General features: G+C 48.0%; 1 protein-coding gene across 2 annotated transcripts; it reads right to left on the bottom strand.

Moving 5' to 3' along the window:
* Positions 1–1,840: 1,840 nt before the first annotated feature.
* On the bottom strand, positions 1,841–20,642 carry LOC118374701 (stathmin-2-like). 2 transcript variants are annotated; one of them, XM_052469675.1, is made up of 5 exons: positions 20,272–20,642; positions 6,569–6,664; positions 6,257–6,432; positions 5,205–5,396; positions 1,841–4,957 (listed from the first exon to the last, which is right to left on the bottom strand). In XM_052469675.1, the coding sequence occupies exons 1-5, from the start codon at positions 20,288–20,290 to the stop codon at positions 4,898–4,900; spliced, it is 543 nt and encodes a 180-aa protein (XP_052325635.1). In that variant the 5' UTR covers positions 20,291–20,642; the 3' UTR covers positions 1,841–4,897. The 2 variants fall into 2 exon arrangements, with proteins under 2 accessions (XP_052325635.1, XP_052325634.1); XM_052469674.1 differs by having other exon boundaries at positions 6,257–6,435; positions 20,272–20,637.
* Positions 20,643–21,449: the final 807 nt, after the last annotated feature.

A 21,449-nucleotide genomic window follows, 5' to 3' on the forward strand; every position in this document is an offset into this window, starting at 1 on the left:
TCAAGTGACGCACCCCTCCTAGGGATGGCATGGAAGAGCTCTAGTAAGCCAGTGACTCAGCCCCTGTAATAGGGTCAGAGGCAGAGAATCCAAGCGGAGAGAGGAGAACCGGCCAGGCAGAGACAGCAAGGGTGGTTCGTTGCTCCAGTGCCTTTCCGTTCACTTTCACACCCCTGGGCCAAACTACACTCAATCATAGGACCTACTGAAGAGATTCGTTTTCAGTAAATATTTAAAGGGCGAGACCAGTGTAGAGAGGCTAGCACTCGAGTAATATGATTACATTTTTGGGTTCTAGTCAGGATTCTAGCAGCTATGTTTAGCACTAACTTTATTTAGTGCTTTATCCAGGTAGCCAGAAAGTAGAGCATTGCAGTAGTCCAATCTAGAAGTGACAAATGCATAGATGACCTTTTCTGCATCATTTGTGGACAAAAAGTTTCAGATTTTTGCAATGTTACGAAGATATTTCAAGAATATCCTTGAAATATTCTTGATATGTTCGTCAAAAGAGAGATCAGGGTCCAGAATAACGCTGAGGTCCTTCACAGTTTTATTTGAGACGACTACAACCATCAAGATGGATTTTCAGATTTGACAGAAGATCGCTTTGTTTTTTTGGGACCTAGAACTAGCATCTCTGTTTGGTCCGAGTTTAAAAGTAAAACATTTGCCGCCATCAACTTCCTGTCTGAAACACAGGTTTCCAGGGAGGGAAATTTTGGGGCTTCACCATGTTTCATTGAAATGTACAGCTGTGTGTCATCCACATAGCAAGTGGAAGTTAACATGATGTTTCTGAATGACATCACCAAGAGGTGAAATATATAGTGAAAACAATAGTGGTCCTGAAACGGAACACAGAAACGTACAGTTGATTTGTCAGAGGACAAAACATCCACAGAGATAAACTGATATCTTTCCGACAGATAAGATCTGAACTTGTCTGTGTAGACCGATTTGGGTTTCCAATCTCTCCAAAAGAATGGTGATCGATGCTATCAAAAGCAGCACTAAGGTTGAGAAGCACGGGGACAGATGTAGAACCTTGGTCTGACGCCATTAAAAGGTCATTTACCACCTTTCACAAGTGCAGCCTCAGTGCTATGATGGGGTCTAAAACCAGACTGAAGCGTTTCTTATACATTGTTTGTCTTCAGGAAGGCAGTCGGTTGCTGCTCAACAGCTTTTTCAAAAAATGTTGAGAGGAATGGGAGATTTGATATATGTCGATAATATTTTACATTTTCTGGGTCAAGGTTTGGCTTTTTCAGGAGAGGCTTTATTACTGCCACTTTTAGTGAGTTTGGTACACATCCAGTGGATAGAGAGCCGTTTATTATGTTCAACATAGGAGGGCCAAGCACAGGAAGCAGCTCTTTCAGTAGTTTAGTTGGAATAGGGTCCAGTATGCAGGTTTAGAGGCCTTGACTATTTTCATGAATGTGTCAAGAGATATATGATTAAAAAACTTGAGTGTCTCCATGGATTCTAGGTCCTGGTAGTGTTGTGCAGTCAACTGGACAACTGAGCTTTGGAGAAATACGCAGATTCAAAGAGGAGTCTGTAACTTGCCTTGTACGACAGTGTTACAGCACTGCCAACTGTGATCTTTTGTCCCCACCTGCTGGTCATATGTGACTCTACAACTGTGGGAGACCACCTATTCTCCTTTGTCTCTTCCATATTTTGTTTAATTTCTCAAAACTAATTCAAAGACAGAAATAAACATTCTAGGATAATACAGATATAAATATTTCTTTTCATTGGTCCTTTGAATTATTTTTGTCATATTCAAAGGCAATAAAACAAAAACAAATAAGAACAAACAAAGCCAATATCATTCACAGAACCCCAAACCTTTAATTACCACAGCTTGCTCACAAAGATATATGTGGAGGGGGAAAACACACAAACAGGAAGAGAGAGAGACAGCCAGGTTCATCACCACTGACAGGACGCTGTGATGTCACAGACAGGACCCTGTGGTGTCGCAGACAGGACGCTGTGATGTCACAGACAGGAGGCTGTGGTGTCGCAGACAGGACGCTGTGATGTCACAGACAGGAGGCTGTGGTGTCGCAGACAGGACGCTGTGATGTCACAGACAGGAGGCTGTGAAGTCGCAGACAGGACCCTGTGATGTCCAAGACAGGACCCTGTGGTGTCGCAGACAGGACGGTGTGATGTCGCAGACAGGACCCTGTGATGTCCAAGACAGGACCCTGTGGTGTCGCAGACAGGACGGTGTGATGTCACAGACAGGATGTTGCGATGTCGCAGACAGGACGCTGTGATGTCATTAGTATGTGACGGACGGTTGGATATACAGATCCAACCTCCTGGCTGGTATAATTAAGCTCTAAACCAGAGAAACAGCACAGGCGCACACACATCCACCCACCCCTACTGAAACATGCACACTCTCTCACACACATCCACCCACCCCTACTGAAACATGCAAACTCTCTCACACACATCCACCCACCCCTACTGAAACATGCAAACTCTCTCACACACATCCACCCACCCCTACTGAAACATGCAAACTCTCTCACACACATCCACCCACCCCTACTGAAACATACACACTCTCTCACACACCCTTACTGAAACATGCACTCTCTCACACACATCCACCCACCCCTACTGAAACATACACACTCTCTCACACACCCTTACTGAAACATACACACTCTCTCACATACATCCACCCACCCCTACTGAAACACACACACTCTCTCACACACATCCACCCACCCCGACTGAAACATACACACTCTCTCACACACCCTTACTGAAACATGCACTCTCTCACACACATCCACCCACCCCTACTGAAACACACACACTCTCTCACACACATCCACCCACCCCGACTGAAACACACACACTCTCTCAACACACATCCACCCACCCCTACTGAAACATGCACACTCTCTCACACACCCTTACTGAAACATACACACTCTCACACACCCTTACTGAAACATACACACTCTCACACACCCTTACTGAAACATGCACACTCTCTCACACACATCCACCCACCCCTACTGAAACACGCACACTCTCTCACACACATCCACCCACCCCTACTGAAACATGCACACTCTCTCACACACCCTTACTGAAACATACACGCTTTCTCACACACCCTTACTGAAAAATACACACTCTCTCACACACCCCTACTGAAACATACACACTCTCACACACCCTTACTGAAACATACACACTCTCTCACACACCCTTACTGAAACATACACACTCTCTCACACACATCCACCCACCCCTACTGAAACATACACACTCTCTCACACACCCTTACTGAAACATACACACTCTCTCACACACCCTTACTGAAACATACACACTCTCTCACACACCCTTACTGAAACATACACACTCTCTCACACACATCCACCCACCCCTACTGAAACATACACACTCTCTCACACACCCTTACTGAAACATACACACTCTCTCACACACCCTTACTGAAACATACACACTCTCTCACACACCCTTACTGAAACATGCACCCTTTGTCTTCCATTGTCATGTCAGGATCTTCTAGATGTTATTATATGTCTGTGTGTTGGTTGTTTTCTTACGTCTTAATGTTGCCTACTTGTTCTCCTGTGCCATAGTTTGCCGTACACAGTTAAGAGACGACGGTACAATGACTCATTCTCAATAGTGAGAGAGTCAAACTATGATTCTCCATAGAGAGTGAAACCTCCGTAAGTAGCATTTGGCTTGGTTCCTCTGTGGCACAACATGAAAGAGCTGAGAGGGCCCATTAGCCTATTTAAGGACATGGATGTTACTTAGTGATCTACCATTGCTTAAGCGTTAACCGCTATATGAGCTAGTAGCATTCTAGGCACGATTACATTATCTATACGTCTAAGATGGTACATACAGTACATGCTGAGAGAGTGATTGACAGATGACGCAAGGGGGTCTTGGGAACGAGAAAGGACCATAACACCCCTCTGTGACATCACGGTATGAACAAAGGATGTCATGTGACTTCTGCGATGTCCAACTGACAGAATTTAGCAAGCTCCTCTTAAACGACATGTCATGTTTGCCAAATTCCTCAGTCTGTGTATGTGCATGTGTGTGCGCTTGCATGTGTGTGAATGAACTACTCTATGCAAGAGAGTGGGAGATCAGAGAGACAGACAGGAGAGAATCGGCTCATAAAAGCTGTAGTATTCTCCTAATGTCTAGCTAGTCTCTCTCCTGGAAGTCAATGAGCAGCCTGTATTATCATCATCCCCACACTGACTGACTGACTGACTGACTGACTGACTGACTGACTGACTGACTGACTGACTGACTGACTAACTGACTGACACAGAAACAGACATGGTCAGAAAACGCACGTCGGCTAGCTGGCGAACAACAACACAGAAGCCTTATAGTACGAGAGAAACTGCAAACGATTTTTGTTTGAGAAAAATAAATAAATAAAAGTACATCCATAGATAGAGAAAATGCTAAAATGGCACACTGCAATACTTCTGCTGTACTATCCTACTGTATATAACAAAAAAATAAGTATTTACAAAAAACAATACCCACTATAACTTGGTTGGCTTTTCATCTTTTTTTTTTCAGCATTTGAAATCGAGCAAAAACATTATTTATTAGGGAGGAGTGGGTGACATTTTGGTCATTTTTTTTGCAATCCCCCCATTTGCTAATGCTGTTGGTGTGGGGTGCCGGTGGGTCCTCCTCCTCACTCTGGGGGGGGGTCTTCTGACGCTGGGGGTGCTGTAGAAGTGGGGTTGTCAGGGGAGTCCCTTGGGAGGGGGCGGAGGAGTACAGGGTACAGGAGGGTGGCTGTAGGGGGGTACGATGGTTTGTGGCGCCCCTCGCCTGCTCACGCTGTCAGCTCTTCCCTCAGCTCTTTGTTCCTGCGCACCACCTGGGCATGCCTCTCCTGAGGACAACACAGAGAGAGACGCTGCCATGTTGGACACATATCAATACTGACCCCGGCCCTGAGACTCTCTGGTTCAAGTCTGTCAATTTACGCTTCCCTTTCAGCTGACATATTCAACTACAATGGCCAGTGTTTCATCCGTGAATGATGCTCGAAGCACCTACCGACAAATATCAAACCCTTGTCCACTCCCCTGGTCTTGCTGTCTCCACCTACCATCTTTCCCACCAAACTCTATTCTCACCTTCTCCTGCAGGCGCTCCATGATGGAGGCCAGGTAGGCCTGGCGGTTCTCCTTGATCTGCTCCATCTTCATGGTCAGCTTCTCCTCTGCCATCTTGCTGAAGTTGCTGTTCTCCTCCATGGCCTTCATCACCACGTCTCTCTCGTGCTCCCGCTTTTCTGCCAGGGCCCTGAGAACCTGGGCCTCCTGGGACTGAAGCGGTGATAGAACAGAATAGAGTAGAATATAATTGAGAAAAGTAGAATAGAACAGAATAGAGTAGAATATAATTGAGAAAAGTAGAATAGAACAGAATAGAGTAGAATATAATTGAGAAAAGTAGAATAGAACAGAATAGAGTAGAATATAATTGAGAAAAGTAGAATAGAACAGAATAGAGTAGAATATAATTGAGAAAAGTAGAATAGAACAGAATAGAGTAGAATATAATTGAGAAAAGTAGAATAGAACAGAATAGAGTAGAATATAATTGAGAAAAGTAGAATAGAACAGAATAGAGTAGAATATAATTGAGAAAAGTAGAATAGAACAGAATAGAGTAGAATATAATTGAGAAAAGTAGAATAGAACAGAATAGAGTAGAATATAATTGAGAAAAGTAGAATAGAACAGAATAGAGTAGAATATAATTGAGAAAAGTAGAATAGAACAGAATAGAGTAGAATATAATTGAGAAAAGTAGAATAGAACAGAATAGAGTAGAATATAATTGAGAAAAGTAGAATAGAACAGAATAGAGTAGAATATAATTGAGAAAAGTAGAATAGAACAGAATAGAGTAGAATATAATTGAGAAAAGTAGAATAGAACAGAATAGAGTAGAATGCAGGATAATCCAAGATACAAGGTGGGAACGAGAGGGTAATAATTAGTTGTAGTGCCTTTGCCTGATGAATATGATCATTGCTTAGTAAGTAAGTAAGTATAACAGTCAAAGTCTAAGCCAAGCCAACGTATAGGCTAAGAAGGATAGGACAAAGTGTCATATGCTAGCATGATTCAGGCTGATACAGTGACGGAATTAAGTTGTCCGTTAGCATAAGTGGACTCACTCTCCTCCGGTCCTCAGCGGCCTCCAGCTTCTTCTGGATGTCCTCCAGAGAGACATCCTTCTTAGGGGGCGAGGTGACGCAGTGGGCTGCGTCTGACACCGGAGAGGGGGGCTTCAGGATCACCTCGAAGGCCTGGCCAGAGGCACGCTTGTTGATGGGCTTCACCTCCATGCCTGCTACTAGAAGAAGGGGATGGACAGAGGGAAACCACAGAGGGAAACTCTAAATCCTGCCTTTGTAGTGATAATATTACCGCAAATCAAACTTTCACTTTTGTTTTTAATTGCCTCTTGGTTGCCTTTGCTGTTTTACCTTGGAACTCTCCCACCAGGTTCTTGCGTGTCTCTGGGTACAGGCAGGAGCAGAGGAGAGACAGGACAGACATCTCCTTCATCTTCTCTTTGTACGCTGTGGAGAACACACACACACGCACACACAGACAGACAGACAGACAGTTATCCTACTTTCTCCTCCTCATAAATTATCATATCACATTGCATCGCCATCTTTAGATGTTCAGGAAAATAAATATTCAGCAAATCCTTAAAAATAAAAGAACGCATGATCATCAAAGGCGGTCTAGTCTGGTGAGAAGAATCAGCTTGAGGTTTCTAAGCCCCATTTCATTGGGCTTTGTTTGTGCAGACTGTGAAGGGAAGTGGGATGTGTGTGTGTGTGTGTGTGTGTGTGTGTGTGTGTGTGTGTGTGTGTGTGTGTGTGTGTGTGTGTGTGTGTGTGTGTGTGTGTGTGTGTGTGACCTCCTATGCTCTGATCGCCACAGCGGTCGACCTGCTCCCCACCGGATTCATTCTCCAAATTGGTTTCATTCTCCACAGTGGTCGACCACCTCCCCACAGGATTCATTCTCCACAGTGGTCGACCACCTCCCAAAAGGATTCATTCCCAAAAGCGGTCGACCACCTCCCCACAGGATTCATTCTCCACAGTGGTCGACCACCTCCCAAAGGATTCATTCCCAAAAGCGGTCGACCACCTCCCCACAGGATTCATTCTCCACAGTGGTCGACCACCTCCCCACAGGATTCATTCTCCACAGTGGTCGACCACCTCCCAACAGGATTCATTCTCCACAGTGGTCGACCACCTCCCAACAGGATTCATTCTCCACAGTGGTCGACCACCTCCCCACAGGATTCATTCTCCACAGTGGTCGACCACCTCCCAACAGGATTCATTCTCCACAGTGGTCGACCACCTCCCAACAGGATTCATTCTCCACAGTGGTCGACCACCTCCCAACAGGATTCATTCTCCACAGTTGTCGACCACCTCCCAACAGGATTCATTCTCCACAGTGGTCGACCACCTCCCCACAGGATTCATTCCCCACAGTGGTCGACCACCTCCCAACAGGATTCATTCTCCACAGTTGTCGACCACCTCCCAACAGGATTCATTCTCCACAGTGGTCGACCACCTCCCAACAGGATTCATTCTCCACAGTGGTCGACCACCTCCCAACAGGATTCATTCTCCACAGTGGTCGACCACCTCCCCACAGAATTCATTCCCCACAGTGGTCGACCACCTCCCAACAGGATTCATTCTCCACAGTGGTTGACCACCTCCCAACAGGATTCATTCTCTACAGCGGTCGACCACCTCCCCACAGGATTCATTCTCCACAGAGGTCGACCACCTCCCCACAGGATTCATTCCCCCCAGTGGTCGACCACCTCCCAACCGGATTCATTCTCCACAGCGGTCGACCACCTCCCCACAGGATTCATTCCCCACAGTGGTCGACCATCTCCCCACAGGATTCATTCCCCACAGCGGTCGACCACCTCCCCACAGGATTCATTCCCCACAGCGGTCGACCACCTCCCCACAGGATTCATTCTCCACAGTGGTCGACCACCTCCCCACAGGATTCATTCCCCACAGCGGTCGACCACCTCCCCACAGGATTCATTCTCCACAGTGGTCGACCACCTCCCCACAGGATTCATTCTCCACAGTGGTCGACCACCTCCCCACAGGATTCATTCCCCACAGCGGTCGACCACCTCCCCACAGGCTTCATTCATCATCAGCATTCTCTACAGCGGTCGACCACCTCCCCACAGGATTCATTCATCATCAGCTATGCATTTCATTTTAGCGTATTATTTATTCACTTAGCTAGCAGAGTCTGTCGCTAGCACTGGTAACATCCAACAGCCATTTAACAGTTGGGACAGCACCAGCAGGCATACTGATTATGGCTGATGTTGCTGAAAGCTACTAGCCTGTTCCAGAATCCAAATTGAATTGTTCTGCCATCATTACTTTATAAAAAATATTTTATTTTTGCATTTTCCTATTAAGAACATTCAAAACAAAAGTGAGAAGATATTAGACAACATTAGAACTAAGTGACAGTAACAGACAAGTTACAAAAAAATAATAATAATAATAATTATATATACAAAAATACAATAAATAAGTCATAATAAAGAGTAAAATAAAAACTAATAATAATGAGACATTGGATCATATGGTCACCTGCCGTAAGCTACATATTATACATTACGTGTGAAACATTATATAAGGATTATATAGAGATTCAATCAATGAGATGTGGGGGGAGGTTCTCCATATAGTTCATAAAACTATAAAATTCTGTAAAATGTCTCTAACTTGTTCCTCAAGCAGTAAGTGATTTTCTCCAAAGGGATACAACTATTAACTTCCGAAAGCCACATTGCAACTGGCAGGGAGGAATCGGATTTCCATTTCAAGGAAATACATTTCTTGGCAATCGCTAGCAATATTTCTGTTAGCTTTATAGTATGGCTTTGCCTAAGATTGGTGTTAGTAAAGTTACCCAGTAGACATACCTCCGGGTCTAAAGGGAATGCAACCCCATGAATTGAGGATATGGTATCGCATACCCCCTGCCAGAAACCGTGTAGTTTTTGGTATGATGGTCAAAGACAGACAACGGTAAATTGACTTTATATCCAGAGAAAGAACTATAACACTGTAATAGGTTCTGTAAGTGAGAGAAGGAATGTTCTGGGTTTGTTAGAAATAAGATAAGGTCATCCACAAAAAGTGATAACTTATGGGTATGGGGGCCCACCTAAAAGCCATGTATGTCAGAGCACGTTCTAATAGCCTCAGCCAACGGTTTGATGGCGAGGGCAAAAAGGTGGGGGCTAATTGGGCAATCTTGGCTGTTCCCCCTATAGAGAGAGGAAGAGGAGGAAGTAATCCCATTGGTAGCAATCCTAGCTTTAGGAGATTTGTAGAGTGATTTTATCAAGTTTACAAACACATTACCTAAACCAAACTTTTCCAAGACGCCAAAGAGGTATGGCCATTCATCCCTATCAAAGGCCTTTTCAGCGTCGAGGGAGACTGCGACACCAGGTATTTTGTTTTTGTTAGCAAGGTGAATTATATCAAAGAACCTTCTGAGATTATTGGAGGACAATCTATTAATTATGAGGCAGTCTGATCTGGGTTGACCAACAGGGGAAGACATGACTCCAGTCTCTTAGATAGCATCTTGGTGACCAGTTTACAATCGGTGTTAAGGTGTTTGTAGGAGGCGCACTTTAGCGGGTTTTTCCCTTTCTTATGGATTACAGTAATCACTGCTTGAGAGAAAGACTCTGGAAAGCAGTTGTCTTCCCCGGCTTTTTTAATAATAATAATAATAATAATATATGCCATTTAGCAGACGCTTTTATCCAAAGCGACTTACAGTCATGTGTGCATACATTCTACGTATGGGTGGTCCCGGGAATCGAACCCACTAACCTGGCGTTACAAGCGCCATGCTCTACCAACTGAGCTACTAAGTACCTCTTGTCACGCCCTGGTCGAAGTATGTATGTTTGTCTTCATTTATTTGGTCAGGCCAGGGGGTGACATGGGTTATTGTGGTGCGTTTTTGTCATGGGGTTTTTGTGGGGTGTCTAGCATAGTCTATGGCTGCCTGAGGCGGTTCTCAATCAGAGTCAGGTGATTATCGTTGTCTCTGATTGGGAACCATATTTAGGCAGCCATATTCTTTGAGTTGTCGTGGGTGATTGTTCCTGTTTTTGTGTTTGCACCAGATAGGGCTGTTTCGGTTTTCACATTTCATTATTTTGTAGTTTCTGCATGTATAGTTTTTTCCTTCATTTAAAATATGTCATTAATCATCATCACGCTGCATTTTGGTCCGATCCTTGTTCCACCTCTTCGTCAGAGGAGGAGATAGAAGAGAGCCGTTACGCCTCCATAAGGTAGGGGACCAACAGTGCCATCATGACTGTTAAGTGAATCAATAGTGATTCCAGGTTAGAATGTTACAGAGCTGTACTGGCACCCAAAGTGGGATGTGAACCTACTGTAGCATCCCATCAGGGAGCCGGCAGAAAGAAGACATCTACTCCATCATATTGTACTGCAACAGACAGTCTGGCTATGTCCTCTACCTCTCCTGGCTGCTGTTTATAGTGTACAGTACAGTGTCTGAAGGCACAGTGTACCGTCTGGGCACCTCAACGTGCCAAGTAGAACCCAGTTTATATGATCACACGCTGTGGGCTGCAGGGCTGAAATGTGCTACACTGATGTCCCTGGCTGGGAGTCAACACTGAGAAAAGTAAAGCTCTAAGATGTACAGTTCGACATGGAGGAGAGAAGTGTAGCTCGTGCCCATGGACGTTCTGCTGTTGCACACCCCGCAAAACCATCTCCCTGTCTTTCTGTCTGTTCGAATGAAGTGTATTCTAGCACCTACAGCAGTGGTGCTGCACCACCAGACTACCCCTCTCCTCTCCCTGTCTCTATCTGTCTGCCACAACAGCCAGCTCTCAGCCTAGAGGAGAGAGCAGAGAGTAGAGAGGAGGACTGGGTTAGCTCTCTATGACAGGTGTGTTAACAACTCCAGAAGATGTGGAGGAGAAAAGGGGGACTGGGTTAACCCCTCCCATAGAGGAGAAAAGGGGGACTGGGTTAACCCCTCCCATAGAGGAGAAAATGGGGACTGAGTTAACCCCTCCCATAGAGGAGAAAAGGGGGACTGGGTTAAGCCCTCACATAGAGGAGAAAAGGGGGACTGGGTTAAGCCCTCACATAGAGGAGAAAAGGGGGACTGGGTTAAGCCCTCCTATAGAGGAGAAAAGGGGGACTGGGTTAAGCCCTCCTATAGAGGAGAAAAAGAAAGGGGAAAAGGGGGATGTGAAGAGGAGGCTGATTTGGGCTGGCTAACTCCCACAGGTGATCGAGGGTCCTCAGGGAAGGCAAATGGAGGCTGCTGCGTTCAGTGGAGCGGTGGAGGGGATTTTAATTTGTAATTACCGGACCAGACCATCTCTACTGGTGGGTGGTGGAAGTGTGTGTGTGTGTGTGTGTGTGTGTGTATGGTGTGTGGTGTGTGGTGTGTGGTTTGTGTGTGTGTGTGTGTGCGCGCAAGTGCATGCATGTGTGTGGTGTGAGTAGGTTCACACACACCACACTAACAGACCTTTGCTGCCTGGGAACCACAGGCAGCAGCCATTTTCCCTTCAGGACAACTCAGCTTGTCAGTGATGTCAGTGATGTGAACAATTGGTGGTTCAGTGGAGCAGATCATGCAGGTTAAGTGCTTATTGAGCAGGTCAGAAGATAACTGCGCCTGGTAGCTGTCAGCCTGTTCTCGCCCTGGCCAGCTGTGTGTTTTGGTGTTTAGGGAATGTTGTCAACAGATTTATACTGGAAAAGATATGTACATTAAATTCATTCGTTCAACGGTTTGACCCAATTCAAAACAACATGTTATTCTATTAGGGTGCACTAAAAACACACAATTCTACTGTACGAAGAGAAATCATTTAGTCATCTTTTCAGCAAGTTTTACACTGAGCATCCTCTTCCATTCCCATGGAGATCTCCTCCTCACCACGGAAACAGAGGCAGTTACCGTGCTTCCTGCTGTAATCCTTTAGCATGAGACCACAGATAATCAATAACCCCTCCGGTCCTGTGCTGTTGTTCCCCGTCCCTCCACCCCAACTCAATACTGTTCTGTTGTACCCTGTCCCTCCACCCCAACTCAATACTGTCCTGTTGTTCCCTGTCCCTCCGTCCACCCCAACGCAATACTGTCCTGTTGTCCCCTGTCCCTCCGTCCACCCCAACCCAATACTGTCCTGTTGTCCCCTGTCCCTCCACCGCAACCCAATACTGTCCTGTTGTCCCCTGTCCCTGTCCCTACTGTCCTGTTCCACTGTCCCCAACTCAATACTGTCCTGTTGTCCCCTGTCCCTCCATCCACCCCAACTCAATACTGTCCTGTTGTCCCCTGTCCATCCACCCCAACTCAATACTGTCCTGTTGTTCCCTGTCCCTCCATCCACCCCAACCTCAATACTGTCCTGTTGTCCCCTGTCCCTCTGTTGTCCACCTCCACCTTACCTGTCCTGTTCAACCCAATACTGTCCTGTTGTCCCCTGTCCCTCCCTCCACCCCAACGCAATACTGTCCTGTTGTCCCCTGTCCCTCCACCCCAACCCAATACTGTCCTGTTGTCCCCTGTCCATCCCTCCACCCCAACTCAATACTGTCCTGTTGTCCCCTGTCCCTCCATCCACCCCAACTCAATACTGTCCTGTTGTCCCCTGTCCCTCCCTCCACCCCAACTCAATACTGTCCTGTTGTCCCCTGTCCCCCTCCACCCCAACTCAATACTGTCCTGTTGTCCCCTGTCCCTCCCTCCACCCCAACTCAATACTGTCCTGTTGTCCCCTGTCCCTCCCTCCACCCCAACCCAATACTGTCCTGTTGTCCCCTGTCCCTCCCTCCACCCCAACTCAATACTGTCCTGTTGTCCCCTGTCCCTCCATCCACCCCAACTCAATACTGTCCTGTTGTCCCCTGTCCCTCCCTCCACCCCAACTCAATACTGTCCTGTTGTCCCCTGTCCCTCCCTCCACCCTGTCCCTCCCTCCACCCCAACTCAATACTGTCCTGTTGTCCCCTGTCCCTCCCTCCACCCCAACTCAATACTGTCCTGTTGTCCCCTGTCCCTCCATCCACCCCAACTCAATACTGTCCTGTTGTCCCCTGTCCCTCCATCCACCCCAACTCAATACTGTCCTGTTGTCCCCTGTCCCTCCCTCCACCCCAACTCAATACTGTCCTGTTGTCCCCTGTCCCTCCATCCACCCCAACTCAATACTGTCCTGTTGTCCCCTGTCCCCAACCCATCCACCCCAACTCAATACTGTCCTGTTGTCCCCTGTCCCTCCCTCCACCCAACCCAATACTGTCCTGTTGTCACCTGTCCTGTTGTCCCTCCACCCCAACTCAATACTGTCCTGTTGTCCTGTCCCTCCACCCCCCCTGTCCTCCACCTCCACCCCAACTCAATACTGTCCTGTTGTCCCCTGTCCCTCCATCCACCCCAACTCAATACTGTCCTGTTGTCCCCTGTCCCTCCCTCCACCCCAACTCAATACTGTCCTGTTGTCCCCTGTCCCTCCTACTGTCCCCCTGTCCCTCCACCCAACCCAATACTGTCCTGTTGTCCCCCCTGTCTGTCCTCCCTCCACCCCAACTCAATACTGTCCTGTTGTCCACCCCCCAATACTGTCCTGTTGTCCCTCCATCCACCCCAACTCAATACTGTCCTGTTGTCCCCTGTCCCTCCCCCCCACCCCACCCCTCAATACTGTCCTGTTGTCCCTGTCCCTCCCTGTCTGTCCTCCATCCACCCCAACTCAATACTGTCCTGTTGTCCCCTGTTGTCCCTCCATCCACCCCAACTCAATACTGTCCTGTTGTCCCCTACTGTCCTGTTGTCCCCTCCACCTCCACCCCCAATACTGTCCTGTTGTCCCCTGTCCCTCCCCCCTCCACCCCAACTCAATACTGTCCTGTTGTCCCCTGTCCTCCCTCCACCCCAACTCAATACTGTCCTGTTGTCCCCTGTCCCTCCACCCCAACGCAATACTGTCCTGTTGTCCCCTGTCCCTCCACCCCAACACAATACTGTCCTGTTGTCCCCTGTCCCTCCCCATCCACCCCAACTCAATACTGTCCTGTTGTCCCCTGTCCCTCCCTCCACCCCAACTCAATACTGTCCTGTTGTCCCCTGTCCTCCCTCCCCCCCAATACTGTCCTGTTGTCCCCTGTCCCTCCCTCCACCCCAACGCACTGTCCTGTTGTCCTGTCCTGTTGTCCCTGTCCCTCCACCCCAACCCAATACTGTCCTGTTGTCCCCTGTCCCTCCCTCCACCCCAACTCAATACTGTCCTGTTGTCCCCTGTCCCTCCCTCCACCCCAACGCAATACTGTCCTGTCCACCCCCCCTGTCCCCTCCCTCCACCCCAACTCAATACTGTCCTGTTGTCCCCTGTCCCTCCACCCCAACGCAATACTGTCCTGTTGTCCCCTGTCCCTCCCTCCACCCCAACTCAATACTGTCCTGTTGTCCCCTGTCCCTCCCTCCACCCCAACTCAATACTGTCCTGTTGTCCCCTGTCCCTCCACCCCAACGCAATACTGTCCTGTTGTCCCCTGTCCATCCCTCCACCCCAACTCAATACTGTCCTGTTGTCCCCTCCCTCCACCCCCTCCCTCCCTGTCCATCCCCAACTCAATACTGTCCTGTTGTCCCCTGTACTGTCCCTCCCTCCATCCACCCCAACCCAATACTGTCCTGTTGTCCCCTGTCCCTCCAATGCTGTCTGTTGTCCCCACCCCAACCCAATACTGTCCTGTTGTCCCCTGTCCCTCCACCCCAACACAATACTGTCCTGTTGTCAATACCCTGTCCCCTGTCCCTCCACCCCAACTCAATACTGTCCTGTTGTCCCCTGTCCCTCCACCCCAACTCAATACTGTCCTGTTGTCCCCTGTCCCTCCACCCCAACCCAATACTGTCCTGTTGTCCCCTGTCCCTCCACCCCAACTCAATACTGTCCTGTTGTCCCCTGTCCCTCCACCCCAACTCAATACTGTCCTGTTGTCCCCTGTCCCTCCACCCCAACTCAATACTGTCCTGTTGTCCCCTGTCCCTCCCTCCACCCCAACTCAATACTGTCCTGTTGTCCCCTGTCCCTCCACCCCAACTCAATACTGTCCTGTTGTCCCCTGTCCCTCCCTCCACCCCAAACCCAATACTGTCCTGTTGTCCCCTGTCCCTCCACCCCAACTCAATACTGTCCTGTTGTCCCCCGTCCCTCCCTCCACCCCAACCCAATGTCCTGTCCCCTGTTGTCCCCAATACTGTCCTGTTGTCCCTCCTCCCTCCACCCAAACCCAATACTGTCCTGTTGTCCCCTGTCCCTCCCTCCACCCCAAACCCAATACTGTCCTGTTGTCCCCTGTCCCTCCCTCCACCCAACCCAATACTGTCCTGTTGTCCCCTGTCCCTCCACCCCAAACCCAATACTGTCCTGTTGTCCCCTGTCCCTCCCTCCCACCCCAACTCAATACTGTCCTGTTGTCCCCTGTCCCTCCCACCCCAACCCAATACTGTCCTGTTGTTCCCTGTCCCTCCCTCCACCCCAACTCAATACTGTCCTGTTGTCCCCTGTCCCTCCAACCCAAACCCAATACTGTCCTGTTGTCCCCTGTCCCTCCACCCCAACCAATCCAACCCAACTTGTCCCCAATACTGTCCTGTTGTCCACCCCCCCCTGTCCTGTTGTCCCTCCTCCCTCCAACCCAATACTGTCCTGTTGTCCCCTGTCCCTCCACCCCAACTCAATACTGTCCTGTTGTCCCCTGTCCCTCCATCCACCCCAACTCAATACTGTCCTGTTGTCCCCTGTCCTCCCTCCACCCCAACGCAATACTGTCCTGTTGTCCCCTGTTGTCCCTCCATCCCACCCCAACTCAATACTGTCCTGTTGTCCCCTGTCCCTCCCCCTCCACCCCAACTCAATACTGTCCTGTTGTCCCCTGTCCCTCCACCCCAACTCAATACTGTCCTGTTGTCCCCTGTCCCTCCATCCACCCCAACTCAATACTGTCCTGTTGTCCCCTGTCCCTCCATCCACCCCCAATACTGTCCTGTTGTCCCCTGTCCCTCAATACTGTCCTGTTGTCCCCTGTCCCTCCCTCCACCCCAACTCAATACTGTCCTGTTGTCCCCTGTCCCTCCATCCACCCCAACTCAATACTGTCCTGTTGTCCCCTGTCCCTCCATCCACCCCAACTCAATACTGTCCTGTTGTCCCCTGTCCCTCCATCCACCCCAACTCAATACTGTCCTGTTGTCCCCTGTCCCTCCCTCCACCCCAACTCAATACTGTCCTGTTGTCCCCTGTCCCTCCCTCCACCCCAACTCAATACTGTCCTGTTGTCCCCTGTCCCTCCACCCCAACTCAATACTGTCCTGTTGTCCCCTGTCCCTGTCCCTCCACCCCAACCCAATACTGTCCTGTTGTCCCCTGTCCCTCCACCCCAACTCAATACTGTCCTGTTGTCCCCTGTCCCTCCCTCCACCCCAACTCAATACTGTCCTGTTGTCCCCTGTCCCTCCCTCCACCCCAACTCAATACTGTCCTGTTGTGTCTGTCCTGTTGTCCCCTGTCCCTCCACCGCAACCCAATACTGTCCTGTTGTCCCCTGTCCCTCCATCCACCCCACCCCATACTGTCCTGTTGTCCCCTGTCCCTCAATACTGTCCTGTTGTCCCCTGTCCCTCCCTCCACCCCAACTCAATACTGTCCTGTTGTCCCCTGTCCCTCCCTCCACCCCAACTCAATACTGTCCTGTTGTCCCCTGTCCCTCCCTCCACCCCCAACCCAATACTGTCCTGTTGTCCCCTGTCCCTCCACCCCAACCCAATACTGTCCTGTTGTCCCCTGTCCCTCCCTCCACCCCAACTCAATACTGTCCTGTTGTCCCCTGTCCCTCCACCCCCAACCCAATACTGTCCTGTTGTCCCCTGTCCCTCCACCCCAACTCAATACTGTCCTGTTGTCCCCTGTCCCTCCCTCCACCCCAACTCAATACTGTCCTGTTGTCCCCTGTCCCTCCCTCCACCCCAACGCAATACTGTCCTGTTGTCCCCTGTCCCTCCACCCCAACCCAATACTGTCCTGTTGTCCCCTGTCCCTCCCCTGTCCCTCCACCCCAACGCAATACTGTCCTGTTGTCCCCTGTCCCTCCCTCCACCCCAACTCAATACTGTCCTGTTGTCCCCTGTCCCTCCACCGCAACCCAATACTGTCCTGTTGTCCCCTGTCCCTCCAACCCAAACCCAATACTGTCCTGTTGTTCCCTGTCCCTCCACCCCAACGCAATACTGTCCTGTTGTTTCCGTCAATACTGGGGCCTTACAGGTTTCCAGAGCCCAATAAGCCCAAACAGCAGCCTGAGTGCACTGTGTGTGTGTGTGTGTGTGTGTGTGCGTGTGTCTGTGTGTGTGTGTGTGCATGAGTGTGTGTCCATTTGCATGAGTGTCTGTGTGTGTGTGCATGAGTGTCTGTGTGTGTGTGTGTGTGTGTGTGTGTGTGTGTGTGGATAAAGCTCCTCAGTTAGTTTACAACCCAGCCTTTACTCTACAATATAATCAGTAGTGTAATTACAGCATTCATGAGGGGTTAGAGTGAAAATGGGCTACTGAGTGGGATGGTAGGTGGAGAATATTACCAACAAGGGAGGTTTCAGACATTAGTATGCATTGTTGAACACTGAAATGCAGACAAGAGGCCTTACACGCCTAATCCCAAACGGTTTCTATGTTTCATACCACACCCAAAGACTAATGTTCCCTTTTGGTGTTCTGTCATAGACCTGGACATATGTTAAGGTATAATGACTAGTTTAACTAAGGTGCATTCATCAGGTTCCTAACAATAGCCTCTCCTCTCTGGCTGGGATATTGGATTTCATCTTTTGCTTCAGTCGTATACATTTTCTTCTCCAACTATCGATTGGTCTTGAGAAGTGATGAATACAGCTCTATGGCAACAACAGGCACAAGAATGAGTCTGGCAGAACTGGTTCAGGGATGCACTCAGTGACACTGCAGAGGCTGTGCATGACAAACTCTGGGTGGCGCCATTCTCCCAGAAAGCTTTGGCCCCTGAACACAAAGACTGAAGAGGAGAAATCTGGTGGCCACACCTAACTAATGGGCTTGCCTGAGAGATCAGACCGTAGGCTGTACCCTACACATACAACCTAATAATCAGGATCTGAGAAAATGTATTAAATCCCTATAATATATATTATAAATGAATGAGGATCTGTTATGTTAATGGCTGTGTTATGTTAACAGATCTGAGGATCTGTGTGTTAATGGATGTGTTATGTTAACAGATCTGAGGATCTGTGTGTTAATGGATGTGTTATGTTAACAGATCTGAGGATCTGTATGTTAATGGAAGCATGTTTGATGTCAATAGACAAATCAGAAGCCAAGTGGGCTGAGAACATGCATTTTGGCTTGTGGTCAATAGGCCTGCAGCAATATGCAATTGGGAGAAGGCTGTGTATGCCACATCTCTCAAATATCCTGCCTGTCTGTCTGCCTTCCTGCATGTCTATCTGTCTTCCTGTCTGCCTGCATGTCAATCTGTCTTCCTGCCTATCTGTCTTCCTGTCAATCTGTCTTCCTGTCAATCTGTCTTCCTGTCAATCTGTCCTGTCTGTCTGTCTGTCTTCCTGCCTGTCTGTTTGCTTGCCCCCTTGCAAAAAGTGCATTGATCTCAGACTGTACATATTCTCATATGAATGTCCATTTCTATTCCAGTCATTGTTATTTATTTGGTACACAACCAACCCACAGCTGATCCTGCCTGCCGACCTACCTGCCCTTGCACCCACTGACAACGTCTATGACGATGATGTACCCGGGGGTGTTTGGCCAGACCCACTCGCCCTGTGTAGGTCTACAACTCAATAATAAATAAAAACATAACAGCGATGCGGCCAGGCCGGGTCATGATGAACAAGCCCGCTGCTGATGCAGACAGACTTCAGGACCTGACACACTTCCATTTATTGCTGTCTGTCTGCCGGCGCATCACAGACCATAGAGACGGGCCTCACTCAAAAGGGCCCTAAATGCGCACGAATGTGCTCTATTACGCATTACCGAATCTTGGATAGGCTTTTACACTTTAAACTCGAACATGTCTTTAAACATTTATTGTGACTGACGCAGCAATGTAATAGATGCACATACTGTGTAAGCAAATCAGGCCCAGCCCATGCAATAAAAATGATATCAGGACCAGGCATGAAATTGCTGGAATATGATGCCACATTTCAACCTCCTTCCATTCATTTTCATTGCAATTCGTAATTCTTCACCTAACAGCTTTAGCTTGGATATAAAGTGCACGAACAAAGATGAATTTATTCTCAACAATTCCTCTCATCATTCAAATGGATTGAGCATAACATTCTAATACACGCTAGTCCAGTCTCTATAATAGGATTTGTAACGGGTTAGATTAATTTAGAACCTTGAAGAGCTGCTCTGCGCTCATGATGAGAGGGAGAGAGACCGGGATATTGGGTGCGGTCGGTCTGTCTGCATTATGTTGCTGTATGAGCATGTATCGGGGGCTAGAGCGGCAGGTGCGGCATCCAACATCCATCCATGGATTCCCTATGGCGTTCGAATAACCTATCGCTAATGTGCCATTGGATTTCTTCAATCTAGGCTATTTATTCGCTTTATGCACACTGTAACATTGGAGATTGAATCTATATATAATTCAAAATTATTGGGCTAGGCTATTTAATCATAAAGTGTAGCCCACTATCATCATCCAACCCTGTTGATATAGGAATAAAACAAAAACGAATGAATGCAGTTCAGGCTCAAGGAAGACAAAAGCAAGATGATTGCACCACTCACAAGTAGAAAACAAGAATATTGTTTGACATGCGACAGACTTTGACCGCTCCCCTTATTCAATGCTTGGCAGTCTTTTGTGCCAAGGTGTCGCCGCTGTTATCTCACTCCGGCAGCATCCTCACACACAGTCAAGCAAAACCACCAAAACCACCACGGCTATCAACCCGTCCCAAAAACACAGACAAATAACGGTAAACCGTTAGCTTACCAATTGCTGTTTTAGCCATGTCTGTCAGTTTGTGCGGCGTTGGTGGTGAAAGAAGTGGGCTAGGCTACTGGAGGGAGCCTGCGTCGCAGTTTCTGGTCGATGCGTGGAGAGAACAGGAGAGCACTGCTGTAAGGCACTGAGTCAGCAAGAACACTGCGCGAGACAGCAAAGGGGGTCGTGAATTACGAGCATCTACGTGCTCAATCAGATTGGCTACCGTGATCCCCTGACGCGCATCCCCAAAGCAAGAGATGGTCGCTTTTCCCTCTAATGTCCCTTTGTATTGGAGTGTTCAGTCACCCCTATTAAAGGAGACGAGGTGGCTGTTGCCCCTCTGTTGTTTTTAGGGTGACGCCCGCGAAAAAGGCTTGGCAGAGCTGAACCGCTCGCTCCTAATGGCTCTTGTCCATGGTGCTGAAAAGGCATCAGGGAGACAGGCAGGCTAATAATAGGCTCAACTTAACGGAAATAAAAGTTGAAAGTAAATTTAACATCATTTGACCACAATATATATAAGGCTTGTTACCACAAAGTAACAAATAGGACTGCAGTGAAATCTTAAAATTGATGTATCAAAGCAGACAAATACCCTCTCTAGTCTATAGCATATTTAATTTGTATACAATTATTTATTTAAATGGTAAAGCACTAAATGGCCTTTTACTTAAAAGTAACACGTCTTATTCATACGTTTGCATGATAAAAGGCTGGCTGTAAATATAGCCTATCCAAAATTTAAACCTGAAATGGTATCTGCAAAAATCTTACTGTGAATGCTCTCTCTACAATGTTCCCTCTCCAACCAGTAGATGGCAGTAGTTACTTACATTACTAGTTCCCAGATCTTCTTTACTAGATTTTCAGCCATCGACCAGAGTGGGTTATTAGACAAATAAACCGTTATAATGAATGGGTACACTCTATTTCATGTGTGATCACATTAATTTCACATAAGACATTAGTGTGACTTTTCCAAATATTAAAAAAGTATTTTATGAAAAAGTGTTGGTATTCCCATTAAAGAGGGCTATGGCACTACTATCTCAAGTTAATAATCAACAAAATAACAAGAGAGACCCAGCCACATCACACCCAAGAGTGAACCAGTATCTGGGAAAAGGCTCATCATATTCTGCTTTGCCCAGATACTGATTCAACCCAAGAGGTACTGATTAACC

Source organism: Oncorhynchus keta, chromosome 19 (assembly GCF_023373465.1).
Source record: "Oncorhynchus keta strain PuntledgeMale-10-30-2019 chromosome 19, Oket_V2, whole genome shotgun sequence".
NCBI classification, from domain to species: domain Eukaryota; kingdom Metazoa; phylum Chordata; class Actinopteri; order Salmoniformes; family Salmonidae; genus Oncorhynchus; species Oncorhynchus keta.